The following is an 18,122-nucleotide window of genomic DNA, read 5'->3' on the forward strand; positions in this document are numbered from 1 at the left end:
TGTCAAAACGGTGACATCTAGGCAAAAGAGCCCCGGTTGGTATTGCACTTTGTTTACTTTCTTGTTTTGGTCTTATATGTGGGTGGGAGTTTAGTAACTTAATATACTGTGAATTCCTATAGACTTCTCTCTCTCTTGGCAATGCCTGAGGTGTGGCCAGCAGTAGCAACCCCTCCCCTGTACCTACTGAAATCCAACCCACACATCAGAACAAAACAAAACGATAAAGAAAGTGTAATACCATGTTGTCATCTTTTGCCTAGAGGTCAAATATCCACTGTATGGTACATGCATAGTTAAGCTTGTCTAAGTGGGGGTAAAAGGCATTTAACATTCTGTGTTTTAAGTAATTTTAAGAAAAACGCTGATATGTATGACAGATACTTGGATAGAGATAGTGGTCTGGTCTTGTTATCAAGATGGCAGCAGGGTGAACTCTTTAGACCAGGGGTTCTCAGACTTTTTTATACCGCAACCCCATTTTATTTAGGAATTTTTTTGGCAACCCCACACTTAATGTATCGCGTAATTTCAATGTGGAAATAAGGAATATCAAAATAAAAGCATACCTTGTTGAACTTGATCTGACATGCATATTTATTCAATTTAATTACAGCACTGTTATCAATACACATTTAAAAAAACAAGGCATATTTAGCCAAAATATGTTCCCAGAACATACAAAAAAAGAAAAATAATTATTGATAAAAAAAGATTTACTTTCCAATGCGCCACTTTGGGTCGCAACCCCTAGTTTGAGAACCGCTGCTTTAGAGAGACTATGCAGCATCCCATCTAATGGGAGTTCATTGGACGACCCTCTACATACTCAGTGCATTCTCCCATCACTCCCAATACAATATATAATTTGTTGTATCGCCACATAATGTATATTTAACAATGGGTGCAGTTCCCATCTCTTTCTGTATTGTGGTCACTGTGGCAGCAGAGTGGTCTAAAGCGCTGGGTCCAGGTGTCTGCTGCTGCTGGAGGGAGGCGTGGGTGGGAATCTCACTACTGACTATTCTTTTCCCTATAATTATCCCCAAGGGGATGAATAAAGTATCTATCCACTTCTGAGTAGGGTTGGCTACTGTTCACATTTGAACCGATACCGGTACCCAATGTTACCTTTTTTCTGTACTTTAGTCTCTAAAAACCTCAGTTGTAAAAAAAAAAAAATCCAAACTTCAAATTATTTATTTAGAAAGATTTGTTAATATATATGCTCGCTCCAATATTATATATATAATATTGGAGCGAGCGTTGTCTGCATCTAGCTTTGTAAAGTGTAACCAGTTTTGTAAAGTTGCCCCCGACTGCTTTGTTGTTGTTGTTGAATCAAGTAAAATCCTAGGTAAGCGTGTATTGTGTGCGTGAACGTTGACGTGAACGTGCGGCACACTTCATAGGTTTCGTTTCGCGGTGAACGAAGCGTTGACGTCATCGTTTTTTTCAGTACCGAAATGTGGCACCGGTGGATCTCACGTGAATCGGTACTCTGTAGTACCGACGCGATTCGGTCGGTACCCTTAAAAGAACCGGATTTGGTACCCAGCCAGCCCTACTTCTGAGATGGCTGAATAACTCTCAAAATAAACCCTTATTATTACACTGGAGCATCAGAATCGTAATGCTCGGAACACCTTCTCCTTGCCAGAGGACTGTCCAGTATTTCCCCCCTTGAGTTCTACAAGATGGAAAGGATGAGCCATATTCTGTCAAAACCCAACACATCTCCTATTGGTGTGAGCGGAACCTACACCTCCAGTCTCAGAATTAGAATCAGAAAGGTCTTTATTTGCCAAGTAGTTTTCACATACAAGGAATTTGCTTTGGACGTTATCGGTGCAACATTAGCGGACAGACAGATAATACAATAAAGAGGTGGAGTAAGATAAAATGAAATATGAGCCAAGTTAAGCACAATAGAATATTATAATTACGAAATAGAATATAGGCCAGGGGCTTTACAACTGTAAATAAGAGGTTGAATAACATTATATGGGATATATAAACCAAATTAAATATAGCACACTAGAATATAGTAAAATTTTAAGTAAATTAAATAGGAATAGGCCAGGGCTGTACAACTGGGCAGATGTGGTCAATTATATACACTAATTAGAATGAGGTAACGATACAGTGGGCTCTCCTAATGGCGTGCAGGTGTCCACATCCTTATGACACCCTGTGACCCCATTACAGGAAATTATAGCGAATCAAAGGGTCTTGCCTCATAAGCGTCTCTGGCCAAACTCCAACGTCACTAAAGAGGTCAGTTGATCATAATGTAGACTTTTTTTTTTTTTTTTTTTTTTTTTTTAAAACAGGATTTGTTCTAATTCACTGTGGGCCAATTTATGTTGAGCATTGCACTAATCCATTAGGTTAGTAGGGCAAATAGGACTTGGTAGTATACTATTTACACAGTGTGCCTACTATGTTTCTTGCTTTCTTTCGGTCTCTCTCTCTCTCTCTCTCTCTCTCTCTCTCTTGGGTCAGGGTGTTTGAAGTAATTTGAGGTCTCTTGGCATAACAGAGGCTTGATAGAAATGGAGATAATGTGCATATGATCTCTGCCACCGCCACACTGATGCCGGAATCACATTCCCAGCGTTTTGATTCACATCATCATCATCATCATCATCACCACTACCGATATACTAATCTTTCATGACGCAGGCTGATCACAGCACAAGCTGATCACCTGCAGCTGTGATGCATCTGGCAACTGATGGAGGAAACGCAAGCACCTATGCACGTTAGGGGTGTAAATATTTGATAAATAAATATTTGACCCTTCAACGATTCAATGCATCATGAAATCTCTTCATTTGACCACGATGCGATTGACCATGATGCGATGCGACATTTCCTATCAGTTAATTGATTCCCCAAAAATAAATGTATACACAAATGTGGCTGGGGGAACTGATTCACTCAGCATGAATGGACTATATGTCAATAAAAAAGTCGATTTTTTTTTTTTAAATAAAGTAAATATATATATTATAATTCTATCGATGCAGTTGAATCGTCACCTTAGGATCGTTGCATTGCATTGTTACACCCCTAATGCACGCACAATTTGATGTGTGAAATGAATGAACTCGCACAGCACAGTGAAAGAGCACCTAGAGGATAATTCTCTTTATTTTCATGTGTTTTCCATATTTTTTTTTTATATCATGTTTTAAGCAGTGCCCCATGACACCCAGACAAATGTAAATGTGCTTGGTAAATATACATGTAAATGTGCTCCCGATCCTGACTCACAGCGCCGCTGTAGCTGGTGATGAATGAGAGCACTCTGCTGAGTTGACGCATAACGTCCCGGCTATTAGGCAACATATTTAGTTGACACTGCTGGCAGGAGTTTGCATCATAATTATACCTTATTGAGGGGGTTGTTTTCCTGTGAGCCGAGCCAGGTTTTTTTTTTAACTGGAGGGCCACCACCTCTGTTGTAAGGGAGAGACCTTTGCTCTGAGCATGCATCCGTTTCTTTACTTGCTTGTTTGGTTTTCAATGGAGGATGAGGAGTCCATTTCCCTTGGTATTTTTCTTTATTGAGACTGTAGGAAGGCTGAGAGGGAGACACGGGAGAGAAGGTTCTTTATTGAGACAGTAGGAAGGCTGAGAGGGAGACACAGGAGAGAAGGTTCTTTATTGAGACAGTAGGAAGGCTGAGAGGGAGACACGGGAGAGAAGGTTCTTTATTGAGACTGTAGGAAGGCTGAGAGGGAGACACAGGAGAGAAGGTTCTTTATTGAGACAGTAGGAAGGCTGAGAGGGAGGCAGAGGAGAGAAGGTTCTTTATTGAGACAGGAAGGCTGAGCGGGAGACACAGGAGATGAGGTTCTTTATTGAGACAGTAGGAAGGCTGAGAGGGAGACACAGGAGAGAAGGTTCTTTATTGAGACAGGCTGAGAGGGAGACACAGGAGAGAAGGTTCTTTATTGAGACAGCAGGAAGGCTGAGAGGGAGGCAGAGGAGAGACTGTTCTTTATTGAGACAGTAGGAAGGCTGAGAGGGAGGCAGAGGAGAGAAGGTTATTTATTGAGACGGTAGGAAGGCTGAGAGGGAGACGGAGGAGAGAAGGTTCTTTATTGAGACAGTAGGAAGGCTGAGAGGGAGACAGAGTAGAGGAGACACCACTACACCATCTCTTGGTACTGATGGGTGAATAATTGTTGAAAGGGAGGGAGGGAGTAGTTGCACATGAATTTGAACAAATAACGATAATGTTTTTGCTGGAACCAGATTCTTGGAAAAAGTTAGCTCCCTTTTTGAAAGATCAACTTCGGATCAGTTAGCTAATAGTTTCCTCTGGAGTGAAGTGGGGGGGGGGGGCTCAAAAGGGAACCGCTCCCGCCTACCTCCGGTCAATGGTCTCTAACTACACACCCTCAAGACCCCTACGCTCACATCTTCTGGCCGCCTCAGACCTACTCCTACCCAAGCCCCGGGAGGGTCATCAAAGAGATGCCGCCTATTCGCAGTCCTTGCCCCACAATGGTGGAATGAACTACCCACCCCAGTCAGGACAGCCGAAATCCGTCCAATCTTCCGCCGTCGACTTAAGACGCACTTCTTCAACCATTATCTGAAATAATAATAAACATTTAAAAAAAAAGAAAAAAACTCTAACCCTAACTAACCTTACTGTCATGCACCTGTCCTAATAAACGAACCTACACTGTAACACGCAACACTTTGATGAACATTGTTACTCAGCTGATAGAGTTGTACCCTTCCTGATGACTTGTCGTACAGAACTTGTAAGTCTCTTTGGATAAAAGCATCAGCTAAATGTAAATGTGATTGAACGTTTTATTAACAGATTGCAGAATGGGTACAATACAGAGAAATACTTTTGTCTTGTTTACATCAGGGTCCCCCATTTTCAATTCATAATGAATTGTAAGTAAGGGTGCAACTTGCTCCGTGCAATCCATTCTTTGTGGATCTAGCCCAGGTCTTATGTGTTGGCAGGGCGGGGCCTGAGATGAGGTCAATTTGATATTATGTAGCTAAATATTCACTCTGTGTCCAATTAGCCAATTCAACTAAATAAAGCCGATACAAAAAAGGCTACTCGAAAATCAAAGTAGTTGAAAATCCTTTTTTTTATATTTATTCTCTTTACAGTGGATACGAAATAACTGTGGCAACAGTGAAAAGCCCCTTTTAATCAGGGCTAAGGAATGGGATATGGCCTCTGTGGGTTATACAGCTGTAGCTGCCAGCGCTCTGCCCAGCCGTGCCCAGCCATCTGCCAGCTGTGTGTGGTCCCCCTGGGGATTCGCACCGCGGCACGCTTTGGCCCCAGAGCACAGAGGGAGTTGTCCTGCGGCACCGCAGAGGTGACGTGTAATTAAAATATGTCCTCAGGTGAATCACACGTCCAATTATACACGGAAAGGTGACGTGGCCAAGGCTCACGCTCTCTACTAGCGGCTCGCCACAAACCGTCCGGGGGGAGAGGAAGCGCCAGTCTGCAGGAATTCACCCCAGTAGATCCACTCCCTCCCAGATTTAAAAAATAAATAAATAATAATTATACCAAAATAGATTAGGTCAAAGGTTTTTAATGGAGATCTTCAGCTCAGCATGTAGGGTGTTCTGCTGGAGGGCTGTGGAACCTTTATTAAACACATTCATGGGTTTTCTTGATTACCGTAGAGATTACGGTATTATACAATGCATTTTTGATGTTTTTATTACACATTTTTTGCTTTGTTATACAATTGCCATGGTGCTACTTCATCCAAAATAGTCTATTCCCAGCGAATTGCCGTCACCTTTTAACATAATCCATGAAGTAAAGAAAATAATAATAATACAAATATATATTATATATAATAAATATATATATATATATAGATAATATGGGTCCAGGATGGTATACTTTAAAATCCAGTGTAAGCCTTCCCTCCCAACCCTAGACTGAGCAGCATGTGTCAAGAATGCGCCGTCTCATCATGTCATTTGTTTTGCAACATACAGGAACTAGATAAGGGAGGTGATGTATTATGCAACACGGCTGAACCCCCGCCCCCCTCCGACTCTCAACCAATGGGCTGACACGACACACATGGCTACGTTTTCACGATGTGACCCTACTTCCTTTTGTTTTTCTGTCTTGAGTGGTTGAGAGCTGTTTTTTTAGACTTGAGTGTTCGTTAGGAAACGGAATCGTGGTCGGGAGTCGTCAGGGTTTGCTCGGGGGAATAGACGTTCTCTAGTGGTTTGAAAACTGCTCTCTGGTGGTCAGTGACGAGGGCCTTATTGGCCATGCGGCGACTGAGTCACTGTTGTAACATGAGCATAATTGAGTACATTTAGTAAATGTAATATAGCCTAGGTTGGGGTGACCAAACGTCCTCTTTTGCCCGGACATGTCCTCTTTTCACGCCCTGTCCGGGGCGTCCGGGGGGGGTTTATAAATTCATCGAAATGTCCGGGGTTTCATTGTTTTTCAGTTTCACGGCCCTTTGCGAGCATCTGAAGGCTCGGGGCTGCATTTTTTGCCGAACATATAAATTACCGAATTAAAGCGATATTTGTTGCCGTTCGAATGCCATCTGAATCGCCTAAATCCGTGCCTCGGTTCTCGAGTTACATGCCGATATGTCAGGCGTGCAACTTTTTACATGGCGCGCCAGATTATCCAACCGGACTCCCGGAGAAGCATGCAGCTGCAGAGCCGCAGAGCCAGCGGCGCTCTCTGGGCCGCACGCTGACGGCCGCGCTGTGAGGCAATAGTATCCAGCTGCAGGACGACAGCACCAACACTCTCGGGATCGCAACACTTTAAGGACCCACACTTTAAGGACCCTCGCTTCCATTGGCTGATTTGGGTCACGTGACCGTCCCACCCAATGGCTGAATTGGAGTATTGCACTGCGGGATTGATTGATTGAAAACTTTATTAACAGATTGCAGAATGGGTACAGTACAGCTCAATACACACAATTGTTAAGGGGATGCAGACCAGAGAAAGACCTCAAAGCAGTACTGTTACATTTGTGACATACAGTAAATATATACAAGGGGGAGGGAACTGTACATTTATGATGAATTGAAAATGGGGGACCCTGATGTAAACAAGACTTGCGAGATTTTGCGCGCTGCGTGGGAGCAAATTCGAGACACATATTCGGTTGCAAAAAGGTGTCCCACGGTCTCCTCTATAGTAGGGGTGGGAATCACTCGTTTCATCACGATACGATACGATATTTTCCGATATCACAAAGTCTGCCACGATACGATACGATTCGATTCAGGTGCCTGCGATCGATATCAGACGATATTATATGCCCATTTAACACAATCGGTAACATTTAAATCAACAAAAAAAAGGCAATGGAAATATCATTTGACATTTTTATTTTTGAGCTCTTCCAGACATGTAAATGAAAAACAATCTCTTGTTTTTAATACAAATAGACCTCCTGTTCACTGTTTTTGGTTCGTTTTTCTTTTTTTTTCTCTTAATATCCTATTCACTGTCAAAGCTGTATTTTGGCTGGAAAAGGCATATTGGGAGTCCGAAGGTGCAGTACCGGCCAGATCCTGGTAGTGGGGCTATCTCGAGAATGCAGTAACCCCCCTCCTTCCCAGTCCCTAGTGCTGCTGTTCTCTCTATATGGCTCTGATCAGCTTAGCTTAGTTAGCTTACGCTAACGCAACGTTAATTTTGGTATTTAACGCGACGTGGGCATAAAGGAATGGCGAGGATGCAAAGCATGTTAGATGCATTTGACCCGTTGTGGGGAAAAAAACAACAGGCACTTATTTCAGGTCGCAAAATAGGCGGACTCTGAAGCAATGCTGTCTAACGTTAACACACGCTGCTACTGAGCTACTGTTGTGGCGGCCGGGCGGATATGCATTGCTCACCAGGGGATTTTCAAAATAAGAGTATCGCAATATGAATCGATCTTTTTACGTTGCATCGATCCTATTTGATCATTGATAATAGATTGATATATCGATCTGGATCGATGTATCGTCCCACCCCTACTCTATAGCCGTGAATATTTTCACGCGGATCGGAATCACGGCGCGCCCGTGGCACACTTTACCGTTTCGGCGAGTTTATTCCACGCTATGTCCTCTTTTTTTGGAAATCAAAATATGGTCACCCTAGCCTAGGTTATGGGAATTTTCATTAACCTACATAGGGCTGTACCGAATGTCATTTTTTAACATTCAAATTGAAGTAATTCAAATTGAAGTATTCGAACGAAGCTTTGAATGTCTGTCGTCATATTTGATGACTTAATCAATTTTTTTTTTTATATATGCTCAAACTAAATCCTCAATTTGAATGAAGTGATGAATCTGATTTAGTTTTTTTATTTTATTAAATCAACTTTCTTTAATGAATATAACTCATCAGTTTCGTCAACATAAATAATCCAATAAGGGCACGGTTGGTACGAAAGTGATGGTGACGTCTTATAGTATAATATTATAATATTAGTGTAGCCTAATCTTTATCTGCAAATGTGAAGAAAAACCCCATTGGTTTAAACAGAATGAATGGACATAAAAAAAGATATAAAAAATTTGAATGTTTTTTAGAATTCGAATGTCGACATTATGATCGAAGCTTCGAAGCATTCGGTACAGCCCTACCTACTTACAAGTATGGCCATAATTCTCATGGTTCATCGACCCCAAGACATCGTCATTTCGAATTAGGCTGCATATTGTCTATGATGGAGATATTTCATTAAGGGCACGCCCACATTACTGGTTACACACAGATGGACATGATGAGGAAGTTGAGCAGATGAATAATAGATGTTCTGGCTGGATGCCAAGTGTGTCTTTCTTTTTTTTTCTCACACGCATACACATTCGCTCGCTCGCACGCACGCGAGTCCCTCCTGACCGGACTCACGATTGGAGATGTCCTGGGTAAAACGAGAGCGGTTACCATGGCACTATGACGAGAGAGAGCGAGAGAGAGACACACACACACCGAGACACACATACACACACACACAGGGAGACACACACACACGGAGAGAGAGAGACACACACACAGACACACACAGAGAGAGAGAGAGAGGGAGGGACACACACCGAGAGAGAGAGACACACACACACACACACACACAGAGAGAGAGAGAGAGACACACCGAGAGAGAGACACACACCGAGAGAGAGACACACACACAGAGAGAGAGAGACACACAGAGAGAGAGAGACACACACACACACTGAGAGCCACACACATGGAGAGAGAGAGACACACACACAGAGACACACACACACACAGAGAGAGACACACACACACAGAGAGAGAGAGACTCTCCTCATTGCAGTATTGTCATGTCGGTCGACTCCATCCCACCGTTGTAATTAGCTGCATGAAGTCTTTCTATCTCACTTCACAGCATCGCCGATGGTTATCTTATTTGATCGTTACGGAGTATCACGTCCCCAAGTTCCTTCAAAGCTCGCAGGACAGGAGATGATCTGTGTTCTCGACACAATATGTCTTGTTTACTGAAATGGAATTTCAAAGTCACATTCTACTTCTTACACAATCGCTCATGTGCCTACGTGCTCCTCCCCCATGAGCCCCGTAATAAACACAACATGAATTCACAGGACGGCAATCAGAAGCGACTGCCTCGACACAGTGAATCGCCTCCTCTGTTCTTGCTATTTCGGGGCGGTGACTGCGTGTGGAATGCTCACAGCTGGCTTAGACTGCGCTATTGCACTGATGTGTCGATAAAGCCTCCGCCTCACTCCGACCAAACCATCACCTCACGCCCGAGGTCAACATGAAGTGTCTACTACTCACTCACTCACTCACTCACATAAACATGCACAGTTGCACACAAACAATAACATATGCACAGTTGCACACAAACATACATACATAAACATGCACAGTTGCACACAACCATATACATTATATATATATGCATGACAACAGGCGGCACGGTGCTGTAGTGGTTAACACTGTCGCCTCACAGCTAGAAGGTCCAGGGTTCGATTCCCGCTTGGGCACCAGGTTTCCGCGTTGCCAGGTACTCAGGTGGGGTATCTCCCGGGCCTTTCTGTGTGGAGTTTGCATGTTCTCCCTGTGCTCAAAGAGCCCCCCCCCCCCCCCCCGATAAGATAAATCCAGTGGAAAAACATGCACAACAGATCGCTGACGCTGTCGCGTCCCTGACGAAGACTGACAGGAGCACTTGGATTGGTCCCCGGGGTGCGGCCCCACGCCGCAGCCCCTATCTGCTCCCGGCTACCCTTGGGGGGAAGGACAACGGGATCATGGGTCAAGTGCAGAGAGGCATTTCATCGGCGACCCAATGCATGTGTGTGTGTTCCTGACTGTGTGTCGCCCATCTCGCATGCGTGTGTTAAACTGCATGACAAATAAAGACTAGGGCTGTCAGTTTATTGCGTTAATTAGATTAATTAATTATCACGTTATGAAAATTAACTCTAAATGAATAAACATTTTTATTTAATTTTAAATATTTTGTATTCTCATTCATTACATAAGGACGTAGAATACACATTTACAGACTTTTTTTTTTAATATGGTCCATTTGTATGTTCTTGGTATCTGATTCTAGGGACATCTATGGATCTCAGGGAATGTATTCCCAGTGTCAGAAATACTGTCTGTTACTAGGCTTGAGCAAATTGTAATGAACCAAATGAGTATGAATATTAATATAAAAAAAAATGTATCTTTGACTGTGAATAACGCCATGCTAAAATTGACCAGACCTGAAAAATCTAAGCAAATTAATAAATGGAAGATTATTAAACTGAAGGTTTTGTAGATACAGTACTGAATTCTGCCATCCGGACACATGCTATTTGAAATATGATTATAGAATATCAGGCCTAAAATGGTTATGCGATTAAAATGCGATTAATTAGATTAATTAATTACAAATCCTGTAATTAATTAGATACATTTTTGTAATCTCCTGACAGCACTAATAAATACTTCTTCTTCTTCTTCATATATACACACTGACACACACAACACACTGTGTTCTCAATCCCTTCCTTGCCTGGAGTGCTCACGGCCGAGTCCCGTGGTTGCAGGAAGGGTCATTTCGCTACATTACATTAAGTAATACTATTGTGAGTGCCGATGAAGAGAGCGCGAGGGAGAGATCTTGCTGCAGGGATGGGTGTGTGAGTCAGTGTGTGTGTGTGTTTTCAACCGTTTAGCACCAGAGCGCTGCTCTCTGGGTCAGAGAAGTCAATAAGAGAATCAGAAATCGGGAGTCTGCTGAGTGCTGACCCTACACGGCTCCTTCTTGTCTGTCTCCAGTGTTCTATTAGATCTTTCAAAGTGTCTCACGACGATGGGGTGAAATCCCAGGCCCATATGCTGACTGTCTATTGTGTTTGTAATAAGCAAATTAAAGACTTTTATTATGGGTGTTGGCAGCTTGATGAAGATCAAGACCTAAAGGGTCCGACGTTGACTGCGACCGACTAATCCATAGTTTACACTTGTCAAGAGACGTTCAGTATTGGCATTAATAAATGGGATGTCATGCTAATATGTCATGTTCTACAGTAGGACTTACTACTATGATACCCAATAAAACAAGTAATTCTAATAATAGAAGCCTACTTTGCTGGAACGATTAATTTTGCATGTATATACAGTACATGTGTGTGTGTGCACTCACTAAGCCTTTCTCCACACATATTTATTTCTGGAGCATTTATTTATCATACTTGTGCTGTGTAATAACCATACATTTTCATCTAATCTCAGATCAGTCGCAAATCGCTTCCTGTTGAATGGATCGATTGAGTGCAATGCCCAACCTCTGCTTTTCGCCCTTTTCCCTCGTCTTGACAGCCTATTTTTCCGGTTCCAGCTGAGCACCGACTTTTCACGTTCCGAATCAATTATTTTTCCGGTGTGAACACGCCGGCCGGTTCAAGGCCTAAAAGAGAAGCTGGCTATTCTCGGTCCTCGCTCCACAATGGTGGAACGAACTTTCCACCACAGCCAAAAAACCTGCCCAATTTCCGTCAACTAAAAACACACTTCTTCGATCAATATCTGAAATGAAAAAAATATATAATAATAACCTTTGTACTGTCTTTTACTATTATGCATCTCTACCATGTCTATAGTATGACCTACTATGCTAATATGCACTCGAGTCTGGTCGACACTGTTTGACGAACAATATAACTGACCCATACCTGCCAGAGTTGTGCCCTTCCTGCTGACTTGTTGTACTGCACTTGTAAGTCGCTTTGGATAAAAGCGTCGGCTAAATGACTAAATGTAATGTAATCGGCTCCTAATTGTCCCTTCTTCCTCTTTGCTTGCCCCCCCCCCCCCCTCCAGGTGCTGGCGAGTCGGGAAAGAGTACGATTGTCAAGCAGATGAAGTGAGTTAATTTCACTGCCACCACATTGATCAAAATGCAATGGACACAAGTCAGGAAGTCAATAAATCTGTCCGGCTATGAGTGTGTAAGTACAGTATGAAAGATAAAAGCAACAGTTGTGATTGGAGGTTTGAGAAAAAGGGGGCGGTTTTGAGGATGGGTCCATTACACATTTACTTTGTCGGACGCGCACGTCGGTCGACAGTGCACAACATCTACAAAAACGATGTCAGTGGAGCATTCAAGCACCGGTTGTTTTCTCACTCGTCACCTTCTCATTCATGACACTGATACTTGAGAAAATGATAGTCCTCGGTAATGATACACAGATGATTAAGAAAACGATAGTCCTCAGTAATGATAGACACAGATACCTGAGAAAACGATAGTACTCACTCATGATAAACACAGATACCTGAGAAAACGATAGTCCTCACTCAGGATAAACACAAGTACAGATATTCTATTTTAGACGGATATCCCATCCCTACTATATACAAAAGGATGCATGCTTATTCTTTGCATGGTGATGCCACTGGCCACGTTGGTGCATTTGTATTCTTAGGGTAGATTTAATTAATTACATTTTAATTTAATAAAATTTTAGTAAAATGTTTAGTTCAGGGCAAGATGATTATAAACCAAGAGAAAACGAGTGCTCACCCCCCCCCCCCCCCCCCCCTCTGTAGGATCATCCACGAGGCAGGCTACTCGGAGGAGGAGTGTAAGCAGTACAAGGCTGTGGTCTACAGCAACACCATCCAGTCCATCATCGCCATCATCCGAGCCATGGGCCGCCTCAAGATCGACTTCGGAGACGCCACGCGAGCAGTGAGTAGGCCCGTCCCGACTAAGGATTTGTATAGTCTACTTTGATTGGCCAAAATGTGCAGATAGTCGACTATAAAATAAAAAAATTATTATATATATATATTTTGAACATTCAATTTGGGCTGTGGGCGGGGCTTAATGTCTGAAGGAGTCGACTGAAGGCTTCTCTGCGAAAGCATGTAATTGGTCCACTGATGGATACATCTTGAAATTTTGTCTAGTGTGTTAATTTCAGTGCCTCTGTGCCCGTTTTCTTAGGTAGTTAGCCTCGCTGGTATGCACACCATTAGCGTCAGCCACGCCTCTAGACCTTGTTGCTTTTGGAAAGAATGATATAAATATATATATATATTATCCTTTTTATTTTTTTTATTTTTTTTGTGTGCATTCGACTAAGAGGTTGGCAGTCGGCTACGGCTCCTTACGATCGATTAATCCACTATTCGACTATTCAGGGTTGTCTAGTAGTGAGTGGCCGTCAGGGCGATGGAACTCGATGCTGGAGCTCAGCAATGCATCCATATTCATCGCTGTTGCCGCGTCGTTGGGTTTTCTTTTGATATCGCAAATTTGTGATGCGCGATTTTGTTGTTTGCATTATTAATTATTAATGATATTTTTACCGCATATATATATACCATACATATCTGTCTGAATTTACCTGCACATAATCCTCCTATATACCTACTTATACACCTGCATATATCCCATATAACTCTGTATGATAGTATGTACAATAATGCTGTATATACTGTATATATATTTATTCTTGCCATGTATATATATACAATCCTTTTACATATCTGTATGTGTATTACTGTAAATATTGGTATTACAACTCTGTAATCTGATTAGCACTACACCTAGTAGTACTAGTTTATATATTTGTATACCCAGTTTAATCATTGTACTATTGCACTTTACTGTTACATTTGCACTCTGGTTGGATGCCAAACTTATGACATTACATTTCTATCTAATATAATCTAATGCAGAAGAAGATATCCAGTAATATTCCTCATGAATAGCGATTTCTGATTTGTTTGGGAATGCTAATTAAAAAAAATCGTACTTGTTGCCAAGAATCAGTGGGAAACACTGTTGACAGCTTGGTTCCATATTAATGACTGACGGTGGCGCTGATCCAACTCTCTCTCAGGATGACGCCCGGCAGCTGTTTGTCCTGGCGGGGTCGGCCGAGGAGGGCTTCATGACGGCAGAGCTGGCCGGAGTCATCAAACGACTGTGGAAGGATGGGGGCGTCAAGGTCTGCTTCACCCGCTCCAGGGAGTACCAGCTCAACGACTCTGCAGCCTAGTGGGTGACTCACACACACAGATTACTGTTTTGGCTTCACACATATATACTGTACACACGGTGACATACAGACGCATGCAAAAACAGGCAACCGTCTTAGGACTCTACAATATACTGTAGTTAGTCTTTTAGGGCTCTACAATATACTGTAGTTAGTTTTTTAGGGCTCTACAATATACTATAGTTAGTTTTTTAGGGCTCTACAATATACTATAGTTAGTCTTTTAGGGCTCTACAATATACTGTAGTTAGTCTTTTAGGGCTCTACAATATACTGTAGTTAGTCTTTTAGGACTCTACAATATACTGTAGTTAGTCTTTTAGGGCTCTACAATATACTATAGTTAGTTTTTTAGGGCTCTACAATATACTGTAGTTAGTCTTTTAGGACTCTACAATATACTGTAGTTAGTCTTTTAGGACTCTACAATATACTGTAGTTAGTCTTTTAGGACTCTACAATATACTGTAGTTAGTCTTTAGGACTCTACAATATATTAGTTAGTCTTTTAGGGCTCTACAATATACTGTAGTTAGTCTTTTAGGGCTCTACAATATACTGTAGTTAGTCTTTAGGACTCTACAATATACTGTAGTTAGTCTTTAGGACTCTACAATATATTAGTTAGTCTTTTAGGACTCTACAATATACTGTAGTTAGTCTTTAGGACTCTACAGTATACTGTAGTTAGTCTTTTAGGGCTCTACAATATACTGTAGTTAGTCTTTAGGACTCTACAATATATTAGTTAGTCTTTTAGGACTCTACAATATACTGTAGTTCGTCTTTAGGACTCTACAATATACTGTAGTTCGTCTTTAGGACTCTACAATATATTAGTTAGTCTTTTAGGACTCTACAATATACTGTAGTTAGTCTTTTAGGGCTCTACAATATACTGTAGTTAGTCTTTAGGACTCTACAATATACTGTAGTTCGTCTTTAGGACTCTACAATATACTGTAGTTAGTCTTTATGACTCTACAATATACTGTAGTTAGTCTTTAGGACTCTACAATATATTAGTTAGTCTTTTAGAACTCTACAATATACTGTAGTTAGTCTTTAGGACTCTACAATATACTGTAGTTAGTCTTTAGGACTCTACAATATACTGTAGTTAGTCTTTAGGACTCTACACTATACTGTAGTTAGTCTTTTAGGGCTCTACAATATACTGTAGTTAGTCTTTAGGACTCTACAATATACTGTAGTTCGTCTTTAGGACTCTACAATATACTGTAGTTAGTCTTTTAGGGCTCTACAATATACTGTAGTGAGTCATTGACACACAAAGACCTCATTCTGGAAAGAAAAACAATATTTCCTAGACTGCAGCAGTCTAAGACAGACAGACAGACAGACAGACAGACAGACAGACGTCAATAACCCCTATTGAATAGAGTTGTGTCAGAATAATTGAAAGCATGGTATTTAATATCTTGAATCAACATTTGTGCACGTTACCATTTTTCAATAATGTATGTGTAGAATGATTAGAGTTTTATGTACGGTTGTAGATTAAAAAGGCAGGAGTACAATGATACACACACATTTCTTTAGCCATTTCTAAATAAAAATGTAAATACAAATATAGCTGCCAGCAACCTATACAAGGGTGAAAGAAGACAAATCACTTTGGTGTATTGATGTTATGGTTTGTGAACTGGAAATGTCCACACACTTTTTGTTTGTTCACAGCACCCATGTTTTTCAACCGATTCAGCTGGGTTGGACAAAAACACATAATAATAATAATAATAATAATAATAATAATAATAATAATAATAATAATAATAATAATAATAATAATAATAATAATAATAATAATAATAATAATAATAATAATAATAATAATAATAATAATAATATGCCGCAAGTTTGGTTCAAATTGGTGCCGATGTGATCAGGCTTGATGGTTCTGGATTCAGGGAGCCAGCACCTTCCCTTTGGTCAACTGGGTTTCCATCAGGGGTGCGTTGGTCATGGCACGCCGTTCCACCGGGTCTGTGAGCAGCAGCGCGCACATACACGGATGTGCACGCGCGTGCACACAAGAATGCGCTGCACTCGACTGATGCACCAACTCGCCAAGTTCCCACCTGGCTACTTTGCATAACAGTAGCTCAGGTCGTCGGGTGTGTTCAAATACGTCCTCGGATACATTCACACACAACTTGTGACTGCAATGTGTTACATTCCATTCCTAGAGGCAATTAGGCTGGTCTTTATTCTGTGCGCACGCGAGGGAACATTTATGCACGGGAGCGCGCGCACGTGCCATCATTAAAACACAGTGCAACCAGGTATGAAATCACCAACGCACCACTGGTTTCCATAGTAGTTCTTTTTTTCATCTCTTTGTCCTGCAAACGGCGGATTGTGTGTCAGGCGCGTGTGTGTTTGGATACCGGTAATTACAATTAATGGTAACAGATGGTCTCTGTATTTGTTATCTATTGTAGGCGTGTTGGAGAGAGTGAACCACTATGTCACAGTCCCAGACACACGCCTTGTCACACAGCCTTGTTTAGCACACTGACGGTTAACATACGCCTGGCGTCTGAACTTTGAGTTTTAGACTGTCAATATTTGCACTCTTGTGCCAAGTCTGTCGGCTGGAGAGAGTGTTAGTCCTTGACCTTACCTTCAGGTCTCGGAGCATTCGCTGCGTGTTTACCGGTGTGTGTGTGTGTGTGTGTGTGTGGGGGGGGGGGGGGTATATATATATGTATAATAATAATAATATATGGGATTTATAGGAAGCGCCTTTCTCAGACTCAAGGACACATTACAAGGAGAGAGAAAGCTATATAAAAGAGGGCAAAAAATATGAATATATATAATATTATAGTAACAGGAAAAATAAAACGAATAAATAGTTTTTAAAGGAAGCAAGGTGCTGTCCAATTGGACAAACAGTAACGCAAAAGAACAACCGGATCGGTAGCTTAAAAGGGAAGGGGGGAGGGGGTGGGCTACTTTTATAGATTAGATCAGGGGTTCCCAAAGTGGGGGTCGCGACCCCCAGGTGGGTCGTGAGCCGCCGCGGGGGGGGGGGGGGGGGGGGTCGCCAGATGATAGGAAAATAAAATAATTTTTTTTATGCAGTCAGGCCACTGAACTTAGAAGCAGGCCAGGCCAGTGTTTCTAGTTGCAGCAGCGCAATAATTAGATAACCTAGGTGGGGAACAACCAGGAGATCACTGCAACTCACAAGTTTGATCTCAAGTGACTACCTGGTAAAATAAAGGTTAAATAAAATAAAAATCTCTCTCTCTCTCTCTCTCTCTCTCTCTCTCTCTCTCTCTCTCTCTCTCTCTCTCTCTCTCTCTCTCTCTCTCTCTCTCTCTCTCTCTCTCTCTCTCTCTCTCTCTCTCTTTGCTCTCACACACACACAAAGGGAGCCGCATGTGATTGGTGGAGGCGGGACCCTTACAAAAACTGTTGTTGCTAATCATTGACTCATGCTAGCCTGTAATACCCCCCCCCCCCCAGAAAAATCTACTTTGCATTTGATATATTGCAAATATATGCCATCACACACACTGGCA

General features: G+C 41.9%; 1 protein-coding gene across 1 annotated transcript in view; it reads left to right on the forward strand.

The window, feature by feature from the left end:
• gnai1 (guanine nucleotide binding protein (G protein), alpha inhibiting activity polypeptide 1) overlaps positions 1-18,122 on the forward strand; it is a 48,406-nt gene that overhangs the window by 19,250 nt on the left and 11,034 nt on the right. The window contains exons 2-4 of the mRNA XM_084331125.1: positions 12,377-12,419; positions 13,109-13,250; positions 14,410-14,567. Coding sequence (XP_084187251.1) covers positions 12,377-12,419; positions 13,109-13,250; positions 14,410-14,567 — 343 coding nt within the window. The remainder of the gene's footprint in view (positions 1-12,376; positions 12,420-13,108; positions 13,251-14,409; positions 14,568-18,122) is intronic.

The sequence above is a fragment of the Notolepis coatsorum genome (assembly GCF_963971535.1).
Source record: "Notolepis coatsorum genome assembly, chromosome: 15".
NCBI lineage: Eukaryota > Metazoa > Chordata > Actinopteri > Aulopiformes > Paralepididae > Notolepis > Notolepis coatsorum.